The 21,806-nt window shown below is 39.8% G+C and overlaps 1 protein-coding gene across 1 annotated transcript in view; it reads right to left on the bottom strand.

Moving 5' to 3' along the window:
* LOC145981774 (uncharacterized) overlaps positions 1-12,163 on the bottom strand; it is a 55,732-nt gene extending 43,569 nt beyond the window's left edge. The window contains exon 1 of the mRNA XM_083115189.1: positions 11,918-12,163. Within this exon, the coding sequence (XP_082971315.1) occupies positions 11,918-11,950 (33 nt within the window). The 5' untranslated portion in view covers positions 11,951-12,163. The remainder of the gene's footprint in view (positions 1-11,917) is intronic.
* Between the last annotated feature and the right edge of the window lie 9,643 nt (positions 12,164-21,806).

The raw sequence follows: 21,806 nt of genomic DNA, 5'->3' as shown, positions 1-21,806 counted from the left end.
TGGAACGGCGTTAGGAGGAACAAGCAGTGTTAAGTAAACGATCTCAGCTCGATCCCCAGGGAGGACCAAAAAATGCTAAAGAAACAAATTTAAAAAAAATAAAAAATCCCAAAACAAGAAACTGACATCCCGGGAGCTTCCCTTCTGGAGATTTTTAATTTACTTAAGAAAGCTTATCTGATCAAATTAGATCAAATAAATGAATAACCGCTGGAAGCCAGTGGAATCCCTGGGAGTTGAGCTCGGGACTGAGATTGGAATTACAATTTAAGATTATAATCTAACAACATCTAATATATGTATGTTCATTGCGTTCAATTAACTTACACAAGTTGTACGCTTAGCATGGTTAAACATATTCTATTTTTCTTATGTAATATATTAATGTTTATATTTCTTGTACTTTAAACATATATAATTTTAACAGGTGAAGGTAATAAAGGGATATTTTTAGTTTCATAAACATTAATCACTCCCGTTACATTGATTAAATAATTAAATAATAATGTAATAAAACAAAAAGTTATGCCCCCTGGTAGTGAGACGGGCGTGATAGGATGCCATTTTATAATGTAGAGAAGCAACGACAATAAAGCATCGTTCTTCACACGGACATTGCTCCTTGCCGGAGCGGAATCCACTGCGACTCCAAGATTATGTGCATGCTTGTCTCACTGCCAGGGAAACGTTATCGAGAATGTTATTGAAGATGTTCTTCATGATGTTGTTAAAATAATATTATTAATATTGTTATGTAATGTAATGTCACTCACGAGGTTCAAGTCATCTGTTCTGGATTCCAGAACAGAAATAATATCACATAAAGTATTGTATACATCAATTATATCATGTATATATTCCTTGTATAGCATTACAATTTATTATTATTATACCTATTTTAAAATGCAAATAGTAATAAATAGAGGAAATAAAGTCGGGGGAACCGTCAAATTCGGACCAACTGACGTCCTGGTATATTTTTAGGAACCAGGACAATAAGACCATACCCTTGAATGTAGGCGGGAGGAGCAGGGCTTACTTCGGGGGTTCCCCCCTTATTACATGTATTGAATAGCTGTATATTTGTGTATGATTGTTGCTTATAGTTGATAATTGTCTAAATTATATGATAATGCAAATTCAGTATGTAATGTAATAATGTAATAAAGGGAATTATTATATAAATAGGGTTGTTAAAGATTCGAACTAGGGATGGCCAAACGGATCCGGATCCGAAAATTCCGGAATCGGATCCGGATCCAAAGATTCCGGATCTGAATCCGGATCCGAAAGTTCCAGATCTGGATCCAGATCCGAAAATTCCGGATCCGGATCCGAGAGTTTCGTATCTCAATCCCATTATAATATTACCACACCTTGAAAGGTAGTATGATCTCTATAATCTTTATAAAGAATTTATAAAACACTGAAACGAATATGTATTCATTCGAATGTATTGGAAATGGAAACACACATAAAAGTTAGACATTCCATCCCAAGATGAAACCTTTAACACATTTAACAAGATAGAAATGTTATACACAAATTATACAATTGTTCTACAGTTACAGTTTTAAAAATTAAAATAAAACATTATAATATATGCAGTGTTATATAATTACAAAGTGTAAGACTAACAAGGGAGGTTATCTAAGTGTCCTCCTCCGATTTCCATGAAACTTGGCAGGTGTATAGAGGGATACAAAGGAAGAAATGCGTGTTTTTTTGTTTCGGCTAAAAAGCTGTTTTAGGGGGCAAAACCCGCCTCAAATGTCAAGATGAGGACAAATTGAAGTGAGGATCTGACCCCTGTGTCCCCCTCCGATTTCCATGAAATTTGGCATGTGTATAGAGGGGCCCTGTGCCCCCTGATTCTTCCTATGCCATATTTACGTGGTTTCGGGGACAGATCCCTACTTCAATTTCTCCTCATCCTGACATTTAAGGGGGGGGGGGTTGCCCCTAAAACAGTTTTTTAGCTGAAACACAAAAACACGTATTTCTTCCTTGGGACCCCTCTATACACCTGCCAAGTTTCATGGAAATCGGAGGGGGACACTTAGATAACCTCCCTTGTAAGTGTATTAATTACAAATCGCGCACGCGCGCGCACACACACTATATTATATTAATATATAATATATATATATATATATATATATATATATATATATATATATATATATATACAGTGTGTCCGTAAAGTCATGGTGCACTTTTGACTGGTCACAGGAAAGCAACAAAACAAGATAGAAATGTGAAATCTTCACCAAATAAAAGGAAAACTCTCCAAGTTTCTTACCTATTCAGTGCAGTTCGATGTGGCCTCCATTTGTTGCCCAACACACATCTAAACGATACTCAAGTTCTTCCCACACACGGTTAAGGACGTCTGGTGTAACAGAGTGAATAACGTCTGTGATTCTCTGTTTTAAATTATTAATGTCGTTGATATGTTCACTGTACACATGTTGCTTCACATAACCCCACAAGTAAAAGTCTAAGGGCATCAGATCTGGGGATCATGCTGGCCACAGCTGGGGGAATGTTGTATCCAGAAACTCACAAAAATTGTTGGCGTAGTGTGGAGGCGCGCCGTCATGTTGAAAGATGACACTTTCTGGAAATTGTGGCACTGCATACATTTCCAACATGTCAAGGTAGTTGTTTGCCGTCACAGTCTGCTCCGCAAAGAAAAATGGGCCTATCACTTTATCATGCATCAGGCCACACCACACGTTCACTTTAGGGGTGTTACGTTCGTACTCAACGTAGGCACGAGGATTTTCAGCAACCCATATTCGGACGTTATGGCGATGAACATGTCCCCAGACATGGAATGTCGCCTCATCGCTAAACACAATCTTCTGCAGAAATCGTTCATCATTGTCGATCTTATGAAGCATATCCACTGCTGCGCAGTTCGTGGTGTTGCGTCATCACCTGTGTGCGCACACGCTTGCGCATCATAGTACTGAAACTTGGAGAGTTTTCCTTTTATTTGGTGAAGATTTCACATTTCTATCTTGTTTTGTTGCTTTCCTGTGACCAGTCAAAAGTGCACCATGACTTTACGGATATATATATAAACCCATAAATTCTACTGCAGCACCGGAACAATTTTATCGCGCACAGTCCAAGTTGCGTATTCTTACATTGGAAAAAAAGGTACCTGGACCGAATATAAATTGGTTGAGGAAAAAAGCTCCTGGACCGAATTGAAATATTTTACAGATAAATTCTTTACGGTCCAGAACCCATTTACGCTTGCAGATTTTCTCTCCGGGACCGGAACTGAATTTATTTAAAATTCTTGGACCTTTAACAACCCTGGTTTTAAGTCCACTTTGGGACTAGAACTACAGTTTAAAGTGGGACCCGAACCGCTGTACAATGTGCCTCCACCGGGTATCGAACCCGGGATCCCTTGATTACAAGGCGACGAAGCAGGGAGGCATAAGTTTTGGGTGAGGATGCAAATAATAGTTATTAAAGCGTACTACACTCGTGCAGAATCAGGTTCGTCATTCTGTTAAGTCACGCAATCACGCGATGAGGAAAATACACGTGGGAGAGTCAAAAAGTAAGTTACATTCGACTAGAACATTTCTTTCGTATAAGTGAGATATTTTAAAGAAATCTGTTGGCAATGTTGGTTGCACTTCTGTTTCACGGTTGAAGTGACGTCTTCGATGTGGGCGGGGCAGCTCGTCCGTTACCGGTTACAATATTCGTATGCACACACACTGTGTATCGCCTGGAACTGAGTGGCTAATCGCACGGGAATATTAACGTTACGATCATACTGAATGTAGAGCATTCCCTGACATTCGCTACGAGACTCGGCGGCAAGCGGCCCGGCATCAGCGCTTGTCTTTCCCGGCGAACGGGGTCCGCGACAGTCGGTAGAGTCGGCTATTAAAATTACAGTTTTCATCTTGTGTACTAACCTTGACTACAGAAGGTGTTGAAAATGATGTCCCTCTGTTGCAACACATTCCTGGCATCTCCGAAGGAAATTGGCATTTACACGTGCAAGTTCGTCTACTGTAATTCTCCGGATTATTCGTACAATACTCTCCTTTAACTCACGGATGGTGTGCGGATTGTCTTTGTATACTTTATTTCCCCATTTATCTTTCCACTTTTATTCAGAACTGACCCTGTTACTCTAAACTTTTTTACGAGGTTTAATATAAGCGACTGTCGCGGACCCGTTCACCGGGAAAGACAAGCGCTGATGCCGGGCCGCTTGCCGCCGAGTCTCGTAGCGAATGTGAGGAAATGCTCTGTATATGACAGGATGGTATTTGAAGGGGATGAAGGGCTATCCCATTCTTCTGCTTGCATATTGTTTTGTCTCTGAGGGCAGGCCAAACTGGAATTTACACCCACGGAAAATTTTCAAATATTACACTTGACGCACACACACACAAACATATCGTTTATGTACGTACAGTATGTATATCTGAGCAACTACAAGATTTGATTTGATTTTCGTTCATTAGTCTCTCGTTTCCTCAATTTCTGGCTAATCACGAAGATAGGGATGAGTGATGACATGATGAAATTGATGAAGGGGCATTCGTGTATATCACCCAAGCCCAGTTGCGATTCGAACCCGGGACCCCTGGCGTGTGATAGAAAAATAATGAATACATGTGCCTTACCTATTAACCTATTCATCTCAATGATCTTATGGGCGATCACAGTATCTTACGGCTTCTGGCTCTAGATTTTTACTCCTTAAACCTTTTTTTAATTTTTTTACTACAGGAAAACACATTAGCTTGCTGACACAGGTTTCTCCCAAGCTTCCTACTAGCTGCAATGTTTGGAAAGTTCGTGATTAACTTGACACGGAGCCTAAACTTAATTCCACAGTTTCCGCATCGTGGCGGCTTCCATTTCGATTTCATTCGGGAATCATTACTTGTGTTGGATGCTACACACAGCCACAGTCCCTGTAATTGCCCCGGTGCCCCGAGGTACAGGAAGACACTCGCCCCGTGTGATAGATTGTGAAGCAACAAGATGATGGGAGCTGTCCAGCGAGCCTTTCCCTGCCCAGGGCTACAAACGTGGACAACCTGCCTGAGCGAGTACCAGCTATGAAACAACAATCTCATTTGTGCTAATTACTACCAGGTGAAGTCTTTAAGAGAAAAGGGAGACGTTATGTACAGATAAGCTAACATGATCTAGACGTACACATGAACATCCACAGGATTTTTTCCATGGAGTGGCAAAGAAAATGATTAATATTAACACATTTATATGAGCTGTCTCGTCTTCGATCAACCGTGAAACCAGAGCAGTGTTAAGACATTTGAGTTCTACCCTGAAATACATCGGTTATGCAACATTCGCTGGTTACGTATTTGGAAAACAAATGAAGATGTGCCTATTGTGTACTAATTAGCACGTGTACTCATAACATATACATTGTACGCTTCTAGTATATTCTACAATTATATATGTATCCAATATATGTAATTATTGCACAAGTCTTTGTTCTCGTATGGTGAAAAAACAAGTGAAATATTCCGATTGGTTAATTTCATTATTTGTGATTATATAATTGATTACTTGTATTATTGGTCTATGTATGTTTGTATGCATGCATGAATCTGTTTATGTTTTCTACATGTATAAACCAATATATGTTTATGTTTATCTGCCTTCTCTAATAGGATATTTTACCACTGTCGATAAATAAATAAATCCTGGCTCTTGAAAGAACTGACGAAAGAAGACAATTTGTATTGAACAAATAGTATTTGATAAGTACATTAGATAACCAAATATTTTCTTTCTTTTCTGAAAGTAGTTTCCTAAAAATGACTCGACATAATAAGTTTCGATTGCTAACTCGAACATTGTAATTAAGGATTCGTCGCACGAAAGGAAACTGATAAGTCATTGTGTCAACTCATCATATCTATTTGTAACTTTACAGGGTCTGAGTTGGGGAAGGGGGTACAGCCGTAGGTCTCAAGTTCCACAGGAGCCTTGGTTGGAAAGAAAAAAATGCTTTGGAAAGGACCACACAATGCGAAAACAAAAGATTTGAAGTGCAGTAAAAATATTAGATAAACTATCCATTTGACAGAACTCGGCCCAGCATTTATAACTAAAATTAAATAGGCAGATGGACATGCCATTTTTCAATAGGAGATCTCAGGATATTATGAGCCCCGGGCCTCCACATATAAACCTTACTCTATGTATTTGCTCGGTGCTATCGAAAGTTAAAATCGATTCTTGATTTTATATTGTTCGACAGATGAATGACATCATTTATATCAGGGTAAGTTACTGGGAGAAGTTCACAAATGTTGTGTTATCAGTAGTTTGCGAGTATTGACTAGATTCGAGCAAGAAAACGAATATGTCCAGGACGCTTTGAGCGCCATTGTTCGGTCTAAGGTAATAATTAGGATTCGGAAGTTGAAGACCTTAAAGTATCAAAAAAACAAACTATAAAGAGACCTAAAAATATCAAAAAAGGATGTATAAATGTGATCAAAATTAATTAATAACTTTAGTTTTAATTACATATTTAATGAATGGAAAAATACAAAACTCTGGTGGTATGGAACACACAGTGCGAAAAAACTGAAAGCTTCAAATCAAGAGAAAGTTGTCACTTACAAGGCGACCTTCCAGACAAGTTATGGTTAAAGGACCTTGTACCGTATCTGCTTCAGTCATCCAAAAATATATACTATATTTTATTTCTTTACTACAAAAAGGGTGTTTAAGAGGTGATGAACTGATGATGATTCGAATTGAGAATGAGCAGAAAAAACATAATGGGAAGAAGGTGAAGTTGCAAAAAAAAGCCATTAAGACCTAAAAAAATGGCTAAAAAAAGACCAATAAGCCAAAAAACGCCGAAAAAGGCAAAAAAAGGACAAATAAAACCCACCTTTTTCTGGCCTACAATGACCCAAAATGAACATATATTATGTTGGGCCTCGTCTTCGGACACTAGGGAAAAAAAGGATTTTTCCTCAACTTCCGAGCTCTAGTAATAATATACATCAGAACCGCGGTAGACTAGTTGGCATAGTGGTTAGCACAGTGTGCTACGAAGCCAGGGGTCCCGGTCGAATCCCGTGTAAGGCATGGATGTTTGTGTTTGTCCTCAATGTGAAAATAGAGTGAAACTGATATGTGTGAAAATAAAGAAAGAGAATGACTGAGGAAACGACCGCTTAGGAGACGGTAAAGTCGGTAGGGCATTGACTGCCAAGCGGAAGACTTGGGTTCGATTCCCAGGGTGGGAGATAAAAGGTTCTGAATTTTTCCAATCTTGTCCCCGCGACTCTAGAGTTCACTCATACTTCAATAAATAAGTGCGTGGGGGCAATTCTTCGTAGTAAAGGTTGCTGGAGCATGGTGATGATCACATCACCTCCACAAATGGCCGAGATAGTGCGTTTGTGGGGCTCCACTTCAACATCTCGTCTATGCGGCTTCATAACACTGTGTAATGTGTAGTCACGGACACTTCTGGGTTATAACAATTCCATTAACTTTCAATGGAATCGTTACAACCCAGAAGTGTCCATGACTGTACTTTCCCACATAAGCAATTGAGTTATTTGATGCTATCTCTTAATAAAGTGTGGGACCCTAACCCCACTCCCCCTATACGCCTTCATGGCGTGGTGCAAAGCACAGGGGAGCACTTTACTTTTTTACTCTTAATAACTAATCTTACGGTGTTGAGTAGAGACCGGATTTTAAAGGGAAGTCCTTTTTTATTTTTCAACACGTATCACACCAACAAGATTACATGGTTTTAACTTCCCCTTTTTTTAATTTTTAAAAACATTTTCCTTTCTGGTTCCTTTATTGGTTAGTTTTCAGCTTACATTCCTCCCCCCTTTTTTTAAAAAAGAAAACATTCTCCTTGGTCCCTTTATTGACAAGACATCAAATATTTGTTGTTTTTTTCCCTGAAGAAAACATTCAACAATTGTCTATTTCGTGCAGCTTAGAGGAACGAATGAACATACATTTCCTTCCCTCCACGAGTGTTGGAAGTATGTTGCGGCGATTGTTGAAACAATGCGATCTGGGCTTACGCAGCAACAAACGCATTATAACGTCTGTTGGGTTGAAAGTGTACTTATCTGCTAGATTTAGACATGAGCGGAGTTTGAGTTTTTGCTTTGGGGGGACAGACCCTGGGAAAAGCATATGATGTACCTGAGGGTTGTTGAATATCCCCTAGCTTATAAGGGGTCCGGAGGCCTTCCCCCGGAAATTAAAAAAAAAACAACTTAAAAACACTGAGTTTTAGGCCTTTTAGATTTGAAAATGTTAAATTTCCTCGCTTAAGTAAACAAATATTAATTAGTATATTGGTTGTCAGTTTTGAAAGAAGCAAAACAGTACGATTATTGCATTTTGCATTTCATTTTTTTTTATTGATATAATACTAGTATTACTTTAAAATGTTACGGTACAATAGTAAGCTTCAGAAATTTAAGAAAAATTAAATTGAAAAGTTCTTTTGATGCCCCAGCAGTAATTGTTGACTCAACACAAAGTCATTTTACGTTTTTCTTTCTTCAAACTGTACACATCAATCAAATCGTCTAAGTCCCGCTATTGCGGCGCAATTATCCCACATGCCATCATGCCAAACGTCAAGATTTGCTGTATGGTTTCATAACAAAAATGTAGTAACTGAACTTAATCATGTGTTATATCTTTAGTCTTCTTAAAGTTGGGGGGGGCAGGCCCCCCCGGCCCCTCCAGAACTCCGCCTGTGGATTTAGATTTACTTTTATTGTAAAGTTTTTAAGAATAGTTTTAACTTTACTGTGTGGCAGTAACGACAGTATTGGGTGTCAGTAAAATGGCAAAGCCAGGTAGAAGTGACAGCAAGCTATGGAATGCGGTAAGCTGTTGTAAGATTTCATCGAAACGTGTTAAGATTATTCGCTATACTTCACCTTCAAAAAAAGGAAATTAAAAATTACTCACAAGGGAGGTTATCTAAGTGTCCCCCTCCTATTTCCATGAAACTTAGCAGGTGTATAGAGGGGCGCAAAGGAAGAAATACGTGTTTTTTTTGTTTCAGCTAAAAACTGTTTTAGGGGGCAAAACCCCCCTCAAATGTCAAGATGAGGACAAATTCAAGTGAGGATCTGACCCCTGTGTCCCCTCCAATTTCCATGAAACTTGGCAGGTGTATAGAGGGGCCCGAAGGAAGAAATACGTGGTTTTTGTTTCGGCTAAAAAACTGTTTTAGGGGGCAAAACCCGCCTCAAATGTCAAAATGAGGACAAATTGACGTGGGGATCTGACCTGTGTGTCCCCCTCCTATTTCCATTAAAAAAAACACGTACTTCTTCCTTTGGGCCCCTCTATACACGTGCCAAGTTTCATGGAAATCGGGGGGGGACACTTAGATAACTTCCCTTGTAAGTCCTTTTTTTTTACCTTTTTTTTTGGCAATAATTTTCACTTTTTTTGTCACGTTTAGAGAAAAATTTCTCCTTTTCAAATCTGGTCTCCAGTGATGAGGTTCTACATATTAGCAAGCAAGGGCTAAAATTTCTCCGTGTCCAGGACAAAGAGGCGATCAGCACAAGTAAAGATCAAGCAAAAGACAAGAAGGATGTTGTTCCAGATACCCAATTGTCGTTCACACGTAATCATGCAGTTTACATGCCGTGCTGCAAAGAAGAACGGTTGACGTTTTGGTTTCTGAAAGTATCTGAAGTTCAGCAAAGTACAGAGTGTTTCAAAAGTCGGGCAACCCAAACTTTGAAAGTGTATATCATGAAAACCGTAAGACATATTTACACTGGGTTTCCTGCATTATAAAGCCTCATCCATTGAGCTATTTCTCAATTCTTAACGTTATCAGTTAGATAAGTAAATAACTAGCGGAAGGCAGCGTTAAAAAATTTCCACAAATGCACTTTTGAATGAGAAAAATACATAAGAAATTATCGAAGGGTTATAATTAAATGTCTGATGCCATGTCAATCTGTCATTTGTGATCAATTTTGATCATATGCAGCAATTGATGGATTTATGACTGACGATTTTATGTACTAATTTACTACACTGGTGGGAGTGAGGCATATTCTCCACGGTAAGAGGAAATTTGAAACGTGGATATAAAAAGGAGGATGTATCTACAGAGCATTCCCTGACATTCGCTACGAGACTCGGCGGCAAGCGGCCCGGCATCAGCGATTGTCTTTCCCGGTGAACGGGTCCGCGACAGTCGCTTATATTAAATCTCGTAAAAAAGTTTAGAGTAACAGGGTCAGTTCTGAATAAAAGTGGAGAGAAAATGGGGAAATAAAGTATACAAAGACAATCCGCACACTATCCGTGAGTTAAAAGAGAGTATTGTACGAGAATTACAGTAGACGAACTTGCACGTGTAAATGCCAATTTCCTTCGGAGATGCCAGGAATGTGTTGCAGCAGAGGGACATCATTTTCAACGCCTTCTGTAGTCAAGGTTAGTACACAATATGAAAACTGTAATTTTAATAACCGACTCTAGCGACTGTCGCGGACCTCGTTCACCGGGAAAGACAAGCGCTGATGCCGGGCCGCTTGCCGCCGAGTCTCGTAGCGAAGGTCAGGGAATGCTCTAGATAATAGATTAGGAAGTATACTGAATGACTAGACAGGTGAACTGAATAGGCAATATTTCAAAGAGAGCAAGATGAGAAATAAACAAGTATGTGCTTTGAACGGACAGTGGCGTAACAACGGGTGGGCCAAGTGGGCGACCGCCCCAGGCCTCGCGTCCCATGGGGTTGCTACGAAAATATAATAAATAAAAGCGAGAACATTACATAATTTTTACGGGCAATAAAATTAAAACATTATGTTTTAACCTGTCATTAAATTCATGTTTAATGTCATAATTTGAATGAATACGTCAAATCTGATGCGTAACATTTAGGCGAGTGGTGTAAATTTCTCCGTCGCATATTACAAAAAAATATTTTTTGTCAGTTTATTATTAGTATTTAAATGTGATAATCTGATGACGTATCCTTGAAGATTTTCTATCGATGCATAGCCTATTCAGATTATTGCTACGTCACATTATTCTGTTTCTTATTTTCGTCGAGTTTATGCCCTTTCAGGATAATCGGGACGATAAGGAGGAATGGTGATTGGATGAAGGACATTACACACTAGAAAAACAGGAGTCGAACCCGGCTGTTTCGTTAGCGAGATCCATGGACGTCCGCAGAATTTTTTCCAGGGAGGGGCAAGGAAGGTATTTTTTTTCTAGGGGAAGCAAACGAAGGCAAATTTTCCCCAAAACTAGTGTTGTTCCCTAAAAAAACATTGCTTAAATTTGAATTTATGGTGTTCATGCAATAATTAACACATATTATTGTGGCTAAAATGAAATTTTATGTGTGAAATACATATTTTTTGGTTGACTTTCATTTTCCAGGGGGGGCCACGCCCCCCCCTTCCGGACGCCCATGGCGAGATCGTAAGTCGCTCGCTCAATGCTTTTGGCTACCGAAGCAGTTAAAAGGGATGGATGAAGAGGGTCCAAGAGATTAGTTAGTTTGGTGTTTTAAGTCCACTTTGTACACAGTAAGGCTAATCGGGACTGGACACACAGTTTAAAGTGGGATCCGAACCGCTATGTGCCTCCACCGGGTATCGAACCCGGGACGCCTTGATTACAAGGCAACGACGGAGTGTCCAAGAGAAAGGGACACTATTAATAATACTTGCTACAAGATTTTTGGCCTGTCTTATTGAACAAGTATTACGTTTCGAAGAACCAGAATGGTATTCTAAAAACTGAAACCTGACATAAGTTTACAATCCCTCCCGTAGCATTCAGAACATACTATAACTTATGCTAAAAGATATATGTAGAAATATGCACAGCTTACCGCCGTCAGAAACTTCATATTTACGATTCGCATGTTCGGTAATGCACCAATCAGTGTTGTTGAAACACGGCACCAGAAGAGGGTAACATATCACACGAACAGTTAAGAAGTTCACTCGCTTCCAACACCACGAAATCACAGTTCCGCCCACTCGCAAACTCCTTCGCTTTCTTTCCCCCAAAACTGTCAACAACTTCCTTCTGCACCACAGGACCTCCACCACAAGACTGGCTGCAGAATGCCGAAGATGAGAAGTAGGGGATTCGTCCCTTCCCTCCCCCCCCCGCGGTTTCCCCACTCACCTGTCCCCCTCCCTCTTAGCGACTGCCGTCAGTTCCGTGCTTGAGTTTAGGAAAGAAAGTCAACTTCCTTTTTCAGACTTTGCCTTCAAAACTTAATAACTCGGTGACGAAATTATCAAATTTTTTAAAAAAGTAGTTCTGCGTGGAGCGGGTAAGATATTTCACGGAACCTGCGAGCAAAATAAATAGGTGTCAAAGACCGGGCGATCGTAGGGGGGAGTCATTTGGAGGGCAATGAAGTTTTTCCTGCAGGTAGGAGGGAAGGTCTTCACTGACCTGGTAGAGCGAGGGAAATTTCGCATCGCAGAGGGAAAAAAAGTAGAAAATAAGGCAAAAACATGGTCAGAGCATGCTAGATCAAAATCCAGTGGCGTGACGTTGACATTGCAACTTACTAGAAATAACAAGAAAAAAATCATCAAAAACAGGTTACTTCAGTTTACGTCACCATATATCAACACAGCACAACATGGTTTTCTTCCAGGCAGCTCTTGCCTAACAAATCTTTCCGTCTTACTTTCGCATGCTGCCAGAGCTATTGATAATAACTCCCAACTTGACACTATATATTTGGACATTTCGAAAGCCTTTGACAAAATTAATCATAAATTTCTCCTTCATAAATTATCATCCAGATTTAACTTCCATGGCAAATTTCTCTCTTTACTCCAGGACTACCTCCATGAGCGTGAACAACGTGTTGTTCTTTCAGGTACCTCTTCTAACTTTCTTCCCGTTTTGTCTGGAGTTCCCCAGGGGAGTGTCTTAGGGCCGCTCCTATTCCTTCTGTACATGGATGACCTCCCTGAAAAACTGTCCTCCCTCCCTATCAATATACTTTTGTTTGCGGATGATTGTAAACTCTTTAAGGAGATCTCATCGCATCATGACATGATGATTCTTCAAAATGCTCTCACAGAACTTGTTAAGTGGTGTCGTCAGTGGAATTTAGAACTAAACCCTCAGAAATGCTCTTTCCTTACTTATTCCCTAAAAAAGAACAAAGTGGTGTCTACTTATACTATTGAAAACAAACCAATCCAAAACGTTTCCACCCAAAAGGACCTAGGTATTATCATGGATGAAAAACTCACTTTTAATTATCATATTATCGCTACCACTAAAAAAGCCATGCGCCTTCTCGGTCTTCTATACAGATTTAGCGAAATTCAAAACCCATCATCTCTTGCTTTATTCTTTAAATCTTTCATCTCGCCCATCCTTGAATACTGTTCCCCAATTTGGGCAATGGCCTCAAAAACCAATCTCACCAGAATAGATTCTGTTCTCAGTTTCTTTCGCCATAGAATACCTTCCTTTCGACATGTATCCAAATCAGACACCATGGCTGCTCTGAATATTCACGCTCCATCCTTTCGTCGTGATCTAGCTGACATGAAATTTTTATACAAAATAATAAATGGCAAAATCAGAACAGATCTCCTAATCAGTGAATTCTCACTTAGGGTACCCCAAAAGCTAACGCGCAACCTGCAACTCTTCCACAACCCAACCACTAGGCTATCCCTTCTACAACGCTCCTTGTTTTACAGGCTCCCAGAAATCTACAACAAACTTCCCCTGAATGTAGATATATTCCTTCCAGAACGTAACTTTTGTATATTACTGACGAAGAACATGTAAATCTATCCCATCTTGTTATTGTTTTTTATCTTTTGTTATTATTTGTTTCTACTTTATGTTGTTTCAGTGTAAAATGGCCAAATAAGACTGTATCTGAAACTCTGAGTAAATAAATAAATAAATAAAGTGCTCCCCTGTGCTTTGCAACACGCCATGAAGGCGTATATAGGGTGTGTGGAGTTACCACGTAGAGTTTCCTTATACGCTGGGTATAAGACTGAAGCAGTGTTTTCTTTAAGGGGAATCACTATTGTGGAGAAAAATATGCCTCCTTTCCCCCAATGGAAAATAATTACCTTGCTTGCCCCTCCTTGAAATAAAAATCATGTGGACGTCCATGATTAGGGGTGTCCTGAAATTATTGTGGTCTAATTTTGATGTTAATATTATAATAGACTTCACAGGTTGGGTGGGATCCACTGGTCTTTGATTGGTTGATTAATTCCATCTATTACATCATACATAGTACACCCAACGGCGAAAGAAACAGTAGGCGAATTGTCCACCACCATTTTAATTCGGTCTGTATTACTCATAGTGTTAAAATAGCGGTAGACTATTTGCCTACCATTATATTTGCCGTTGACTGTACAGGGTCAACGAAGTTAGTAATAAGCTGTGATTTATACAGCGTATACTGATACACGTGTAGGTTTAATTGTATCATCTGCAAATATGCTGTATAAAGAAACAAACTGCCGGAGTACTGATTGAGGTGAGTGTACAATAGGTACAATGATATGGGACAGGTCAAAATTTATAACTACAAGTGTTTAACAATAATTATTATGTACCCTTACATTAATTTTTACATTGTGGAAACATACTGTATGAACTTTCAATTGTTACATTTATTGAATGTGTAAACTAGTATTATGTTAATATCTATATGTTGACGTTGATGTGATACAAGTTGCTTATACAGTAAACCCTCGTTAACACAAACTCGCTTAAGACGAACACTCGGTTAACATGAACAAAATGTTGGTCTCGGCAGGGATGTATTATATCTTACAGAAAGTTTTATCGGTTAACGCGAATTTCGGTTACAACGAATTACGAACTGTTTTTAGTCCGTTGCGTCTATAGATTTCATTTAACACGAACTTTCGAAGTTTTTTCATATTTTTTTCTGTTGTTCCTCTGCTAGGTATGTAAGAAATCGCTCAACAATCTCTATCATGTTGTCAACAATCAACTTATACAGTATTGTAACCAACAGATTCAGATCACAATCTGTTCAAATGTGTTTTTCTATTCTTTAAACATAGCCAGTACGAGTAACATCAAGTTGCAAGCAGTAAGATGGGAGTCATGGCCAAGAGGAAGCAGACAGGCATAGATCTGCAAGCAAAACTGAAAATCCTAGAGGAAATAGTCCGCGCTGCATTGAACAAAACGACAATTGCTGAACAGTATGGAAATGCCAAATCTATGATGACATACATAATACGTATTGTAAATGGTTTATGTGTAGAAACAACTGTATTGCAACAATAAAATTTGAGCCCCCGGTTAACACGAATGTTTTTTTAACACGAACTCATGATTTTTCGGTCCCTTGGGATTAGTGTTAACAAGGGTTTACTGTATTTTATGACAATAATACAAACATAAAATAAAATAATTTAAAAAATTCATATTTGCCTGTTTCGATCAGTTCTATAAACTGAGTCCCCACACTTTTGACCAAACGCATGTCTTGCAAAATTGAGGGATATTATTGTGAGAGGGAATTTCTGCGGAATGAGGTTACTATCACTGCACCTGTTTCCGCGCCGCGCATGCGCCGTTCTCAGGTGGGGGAATCTTCCTGTGCTAGTGACCTCCTTTCGGCGTCTTCATCCGCGGCACTTGCCTCTGGGCCTGGCAACGCGAGCGTCGGCCGTTGAAATCCCCCGCCACAAAATTATCATTGCGGGAAGCGAAGAGAATGGAGCATAAAAACTGTACTCTTTCCACTATTATTTTTTTATTACTATTTATCAGCTTTTCACTTTTTACAGAGAGAAGTGCGTTGCATTATAATTCTACAGCTAGCCAGGACTTGTAATAAGGGAGGCGAACGCTCGCAGAGAGGGAAGAGAAATTAACATGCAGCAGAAACGCAGAGAGGTGCAACGGAAATATAGAAGGCAGAGAAAGAGAAGTGAAATAAACTAGAGTGAGAGAGAGGGAAATAGGCAGCAACGGAGAGAGAGAATAAAGACTAGATCGATAGAGGGAAAGATTAAAGAAGAAACGGACAGAAACTTGGAGGAGAACATAAAAAAAATGATAAAGAAGAGACAAACGACATAAACACGAACAAAGAGGGTTTAAAATTTGAAAAAAGGACAGATAGAAAGAACATACAAGAGAATTAATAGACAAAAGAGTAACAAATTAAATGGAGGGATGAAGGAGAAGTATGCAATTTCTCCTAATTGCAAGAGGGTCAAGTGGCACTCCCTGCTACCGATGCCGACAGTGGCAGCGATTAGGGGGGCGAGGGGGCAGTTGCGCCCTACTTTTCGCCACTTTTGCCCCCGCACTATGCTAAACCTTATCTAGAAAGGGAAATATACTGCCTTTGACCCCACCCCCCCGGCACCTTGCCCTCACGGATGATATGGTCCACATTTTTATGTGACGTCACCAGTAGAAGATATGTCACTAATGTATTTATTTTTGTAAAAGAAAGCGTAATTTCTTTGTTATTATATGTAATATTGCACCCTTTTTGTAATATATATATATTTTGTTTAATGTTTATTGTATTTTATGCTACATTATGGGTAATTTAATGTATCTTCATGTTTGCAAGAGTGCACTATACGAATTTGTATTTCTAAAGATGTATAGATGTCAGTTTTGTTGATAGTGTCCTTTTGTAGATAGTGAGTGATTCATCTGTACTTTAATCTGTGTTCTCGAAAAGAGTATAAAAGCGAGGATATCGCGTAAGAAATAACACACTTTCGCCACGGATCGACGAAGCTTTTAAACCTAAAAAGAACTCCTCCGTGTTGTGCATACATCTTGGTATGGTAGTTCGGGGCGCAAGCTAGGCCTATGTGATCATAGGTACGCCGATAGCCATGCATTGATGCTATGCGCAATACTGAAACCATTCTACGTTAAATAATAAAGTTAGCCTAAGGATTAATTTGGAAATAAAAGGCTAAAGAGCAAATATTGGCTCAGTTATTATTGCGTATCTCTTGGTGTGGTAGTTCGGGGCGCAAGCTAGGTCTATGTGATCATAGGCTTTCCGATAGCCACGCATTGAGTTTATGCGTTTTAATTGAGTCAATTCATCGACAAAGCGAAATCCTCGCCTTCGTCTCAAGTATAGTTGCATTATAATTGCAATAAATAAAGAATAAAACCTTTCAGTTTATACATACGGCAGTAATGTGGTTTTATTTCTCTGTGCTGTGAATATTGTCTTTGCCTAACACTATCCCTGTACCTGAGAGGAGTCTGTGTACTTCACCGAGTCTCATCGTTCACCGCTGAGTATTATTAAGTCAATATTAATAGTAAAATAATACGACGCGTGAAGTAATTGTGCATAGAACGTATCACGGTTGTGGAACCCAATCCCCGCAACTGGATGCCTATATATCGATATCGAGCGATACAAGGGGTACCGGTATCGGAAGAATATGTTGGAATTCCTCTACCGATACCCGCCGATACTTTTCCGGTGTATTGGTCTTTCACAGGGTACACCAAAATGCCGTGCGACACTTTCGCGGAAACTTATTATCCTGGAAATTATGCAAAAAATCAAACTTTATTTTTGTTTTGCACCAATTTTGCACCAAAAACTACAGGGAGGTTATTTCAGTCGTTTACCGTCACAGCGTCGGCCACCGAGCGGCCCCTTCATGCAACAGGTCCCGGCAAATTGACTTACAGGAAGTCCGTAACAGAAACCGCTTGTTTTGTAATGTTTCCACTTTTCACAATTACAGTTACAATTACAATTGAAAAAACACGTACCTTGTCGCACGGATGCTGCAAATGGTGTCCTCCTAAATACAAATATTTCTGGCACCTTATTTCTGATATCTAATCTTAGATTAGACATCGCTACATTATCCTCAGTTGACAGCATCCCGGCGCATAAAGCAAACCGAAAGCGTAAAATGATATTTAAAAGTAATAATAATGATGATCACTAACCTCCTGTGTTATAAGAGATGTTGAAAATGACCTCCTTCAACAGCAATACAACACATTTCTTAGGTTCAAGAGATCCTGTCTCTCGTAATTGCCTGACCACTTTTCTGCAAGAATTCGTTTTCACGTAATTATCGTACATAAAAACTCTTTGTTCAAGACTATATTTGTTTAGCGGCATAACTAATGAATGAATAACAATTAACACACAATAAAGCACTAGCACTGAATAGCACCAACTCAATAACACAGTATAAAAAACACGCGTACTGATAAACGCAAACAGAAGTGAGCATGAGGGGTACGGTACACTCACTACGTCTGGTAGCCGACAGTGTTGCTAACCATTTTTGGGCAATGTCCCTACGCCAAGTAAAGCTACTAAAAAAAAAACACCTCATGAGCGTGCAAAACAGAAGATAAAATATACACATTTACTTACCAAATCTTTCTGCTCGGTGCACGTGCTTATTTCAATTGTAATTGTTACTGTAATTGTGAAAAGTGGAAACATTACAAAACAAGCGGTTTCTGTTACGGACTTCCTGTAAGTCAATTTGCCGGGACCTGTTGCATGAAGGGGCCGCTCGGCGGCCGACGCTGTGACGGTAAACGACTGAAATAACCTCCCTGCATATTTTGTGATTACATATCTATTTTAATATTCTCTGATCTAATTCTTGAATATTTTTGAAGCACATCTTTTGGTAAAGTGATGCATATAATTGGAGAATATTGCCTGCCCTGTGGTGGAGTGGTTAGCACATCGCGCTACGACATCAGGGGTCCCTGGTTCGAATCCCGGCCTGGGCATGGATGTTTATGAGTGTCCATTCAAATTTCATCATACCATCACTCATCCCCATTCTTGCAAATTAGCCAAAAGTGGCACAAAAAGCTACGTAAACTATAGCAAGTCAGCTCTGCCATAGGCGTGATTAGGAGGGGCAAAAACCCTGACGAAAGTTCAGTCGGGAAAGAAAACCTCATTTTATCTCACTGTTTTATTGTATTTCTCGGTATGACACAGGGGCGTGTATAGTGTGTGCCCGAACCCACCGAAAATCCACTTAGTGTAATTTTAGACGTAATATATTATGTATTATGTATATATATTATGTATATGTAATGTGTGTGTGTGTGTGTGTGCGTTGGTATACCCGTCATTAGGAGGAACAAGATCAGAAAAATTACCAGCATTAAGAGGGACTTTTTCATTGCGAGGTAATTTTGGTGGTTCCTCGGAACGAGAAAGCACATTATTTAATATTATGGCCGAACCGGCAAAGGAAAATTTAATGTCGTGGAATTAATCGACGAAGGGGACCAAGATCTATATTTTGATAAAAGATAGAACAATGTCCGACAATTGTACTCGGAGTTATGCTACAAAACAGTGCATTTTTCTGGTTCCTCTTTTCGGGGCATTGTGCCTGTACGTGTGTATCAGGTGTTTATCGGTTCCTCTCAACGGGGCTCTGTGCTTATCACCTACACACAACGTGTGTGTCGTTTGTGCGACGCCAGAGACATCTGCAGTGTGTGAAAAATTGCGGAACTACATCAGCGGTGACGTCAAGGCGGAGCGAGGAAGATCGTAGGGGGTGGGGCCTGCGGTTGCAGAGAACAGCGTTGTCGGATCTCCCCCTCAACTTACATGACTCAGCATTTTTCACTGACGGCTGTGAACGTTGCATTGTTCGCAGTGCTGCATAAGTTGCAACGCTGGAGAATGCAGCGTTGCTACATCATTGCCTACATGGGAAATGTTAACGGCGCTTCACGATTGCGTTCTGAGAGGGTTCGTTGTGTGATAGTAGCCGTATTTAATATATCGGTTTGAGCTTGGGCAATTATGTCTCGTATTTCTCGGAAAATATATATATCAACGAAGAATTGTAGCAATCTGCCGGAGGGCGCGTGTGAGCGAGCAAAGAATATTGTAGGAAATGCTTGTGTATTTCGTCATCAAGAAAGTAAACTAGTAGGATTTCTTCTTGTATTAATTAACAAAATATTCAACCAGAGTTCCTATGCTAGAATACTGGAAATGATTAATCTGACTAAAACACAAAAGCCAGATACAGGACAATATAGTACAAAAACAACATACATTTTTACGTTCTTAATTATGGTCTAACTATTCGTTTTCTCCGTCTACTCCACTCGATAAAAATTTGCTCCTCCTCTGTGGTGACAGTGGCGTATTTAAGAGTACGACTTTAATCTCCTTCCCGAAATACCTTCCACCCTTAAAATGTTTCTTTCGTCACTAGAATGCAGATGCATATGTTCAAAAATGGCAAAATACGTAGTTAAACATTAATAAGAATAGGTTCTTCACTAACATTTCAATATTTTTCGTAATACATGTCTCTAAACTAAGGTAGAATTCATACCGAACTTACAGGCGACACGTGTTGCTTGAGGATTTCACCAATCCAACGCAAGTTTCTGAGCCCTATTATGCCTGCCCCTACGTTATGAAACGTTGATGTGGATTGACGCGTTTCCAATTATGTCATTTGCACTTGCTGTTTGGAGTGAAATCCACGTGTTGCTTGACGTTTCGGTCTGAAAGTTACAGGCGACAAACAACACGGAGATGCCAAGCAGCTTTCAGACCAAAGCGACACACAACACATGTCGCTTCGGAACTAGTCAATCAATATCAACGTTTCACACCTTAGCGGTAGCCCCAGAAGACTGAGTTCGACTGGTGAGATTCTCAAGCACCACATGTCTCTTCAATGTGAAATCTCTCAATGAGAGAAGAGCCCAGTTCGAGAGACATGTAAAAGCTCACTAAAGCAACACGTACACCGCGCACAAGTGAACAGACCAAGTCAATTTGATGCACGGCCCGAGCGACATGGTGATTTCACACCCAAGCGACAAGCGACACGAGACCCTTCAATCTAACGCAAAAGATTCATTGCGTATGCGGGAACAACAGAAACAGGTGACACGATGCACCGTATTGAGAACATAGTCCAGTCCAAGCTACAAATGCATCTTGTGTCGCTTCAGTTCAAAATTTTTGTTTTCAAGAAGCACGTTACATGGGGATTTCACACTGAAACGACACGACACGCATGATTTTGTGCGAGCAATAAAGGTTTCGATTTCCTGTGGGGCATAGCACCTTGCACTGGCGTACACAGGGGGGAGCTGATGGGGCTACTGACCTCCAGAAATTTTAAGAAAATCCAAATTTTTAGATGAAAATTTGTTAAGAACTCAAAGAAAGGAAAGATGTAAACGCAAACCTCCCTTAAAGTTAAAATGACACCCGATAACCATTTCTGTCTTCGAGTACAATTTTAATAGAGTGAAAAGTTCAAAATGTACGATAGCCTATATATTTTATTCGGTATCCCACAATTCTAGAACAAAGCTATATACTATACACCTTTACAATTTCAGGCCCTCCAGAACAAAAATCCTGCTTACGCCAGTGGCACCGTGAGAACAATTGGAGCAGACTATGATATCGAAAACCAGAAAACTACGGCGACTCAATTGTATTTAACTTAGTATATGGCACATGTTTTCCCTCTTCTCGAGTGGCAGCAACGAATCGTCCCCTACGTATGGTCAGTGCATCGCCCACTGGCATATACATGAGGGAGGGATGAGAGACAGGCCTGCGGCAAGGAGTAGCAAGTCTCCATTTTGACTTCACAGCCTAACAATGAAAACTAAAGGTGGCCAGGAGGGGAAATTTCCTTTGGGCTCAGGATCGTGGTGTGTGTTGCAAGGCGTGCTGTCGA

Source organism: Lepisma saccharinum, chromosome 30 (assembly GCF_977018435.1).
Source record: "Lepisma saccharinum chromosome 30, izLepSacc3.1, whole genome shotgun sequence".
NCBI lineage: Eukaryota > Metazoa > Arthropoda > Insecta > Zygentoma > Lepismatidae > Lepisma > Lepisma saccharinum.
This window is presented reverse-complemented; position numbering and strand designations above follow the sequence as displayed.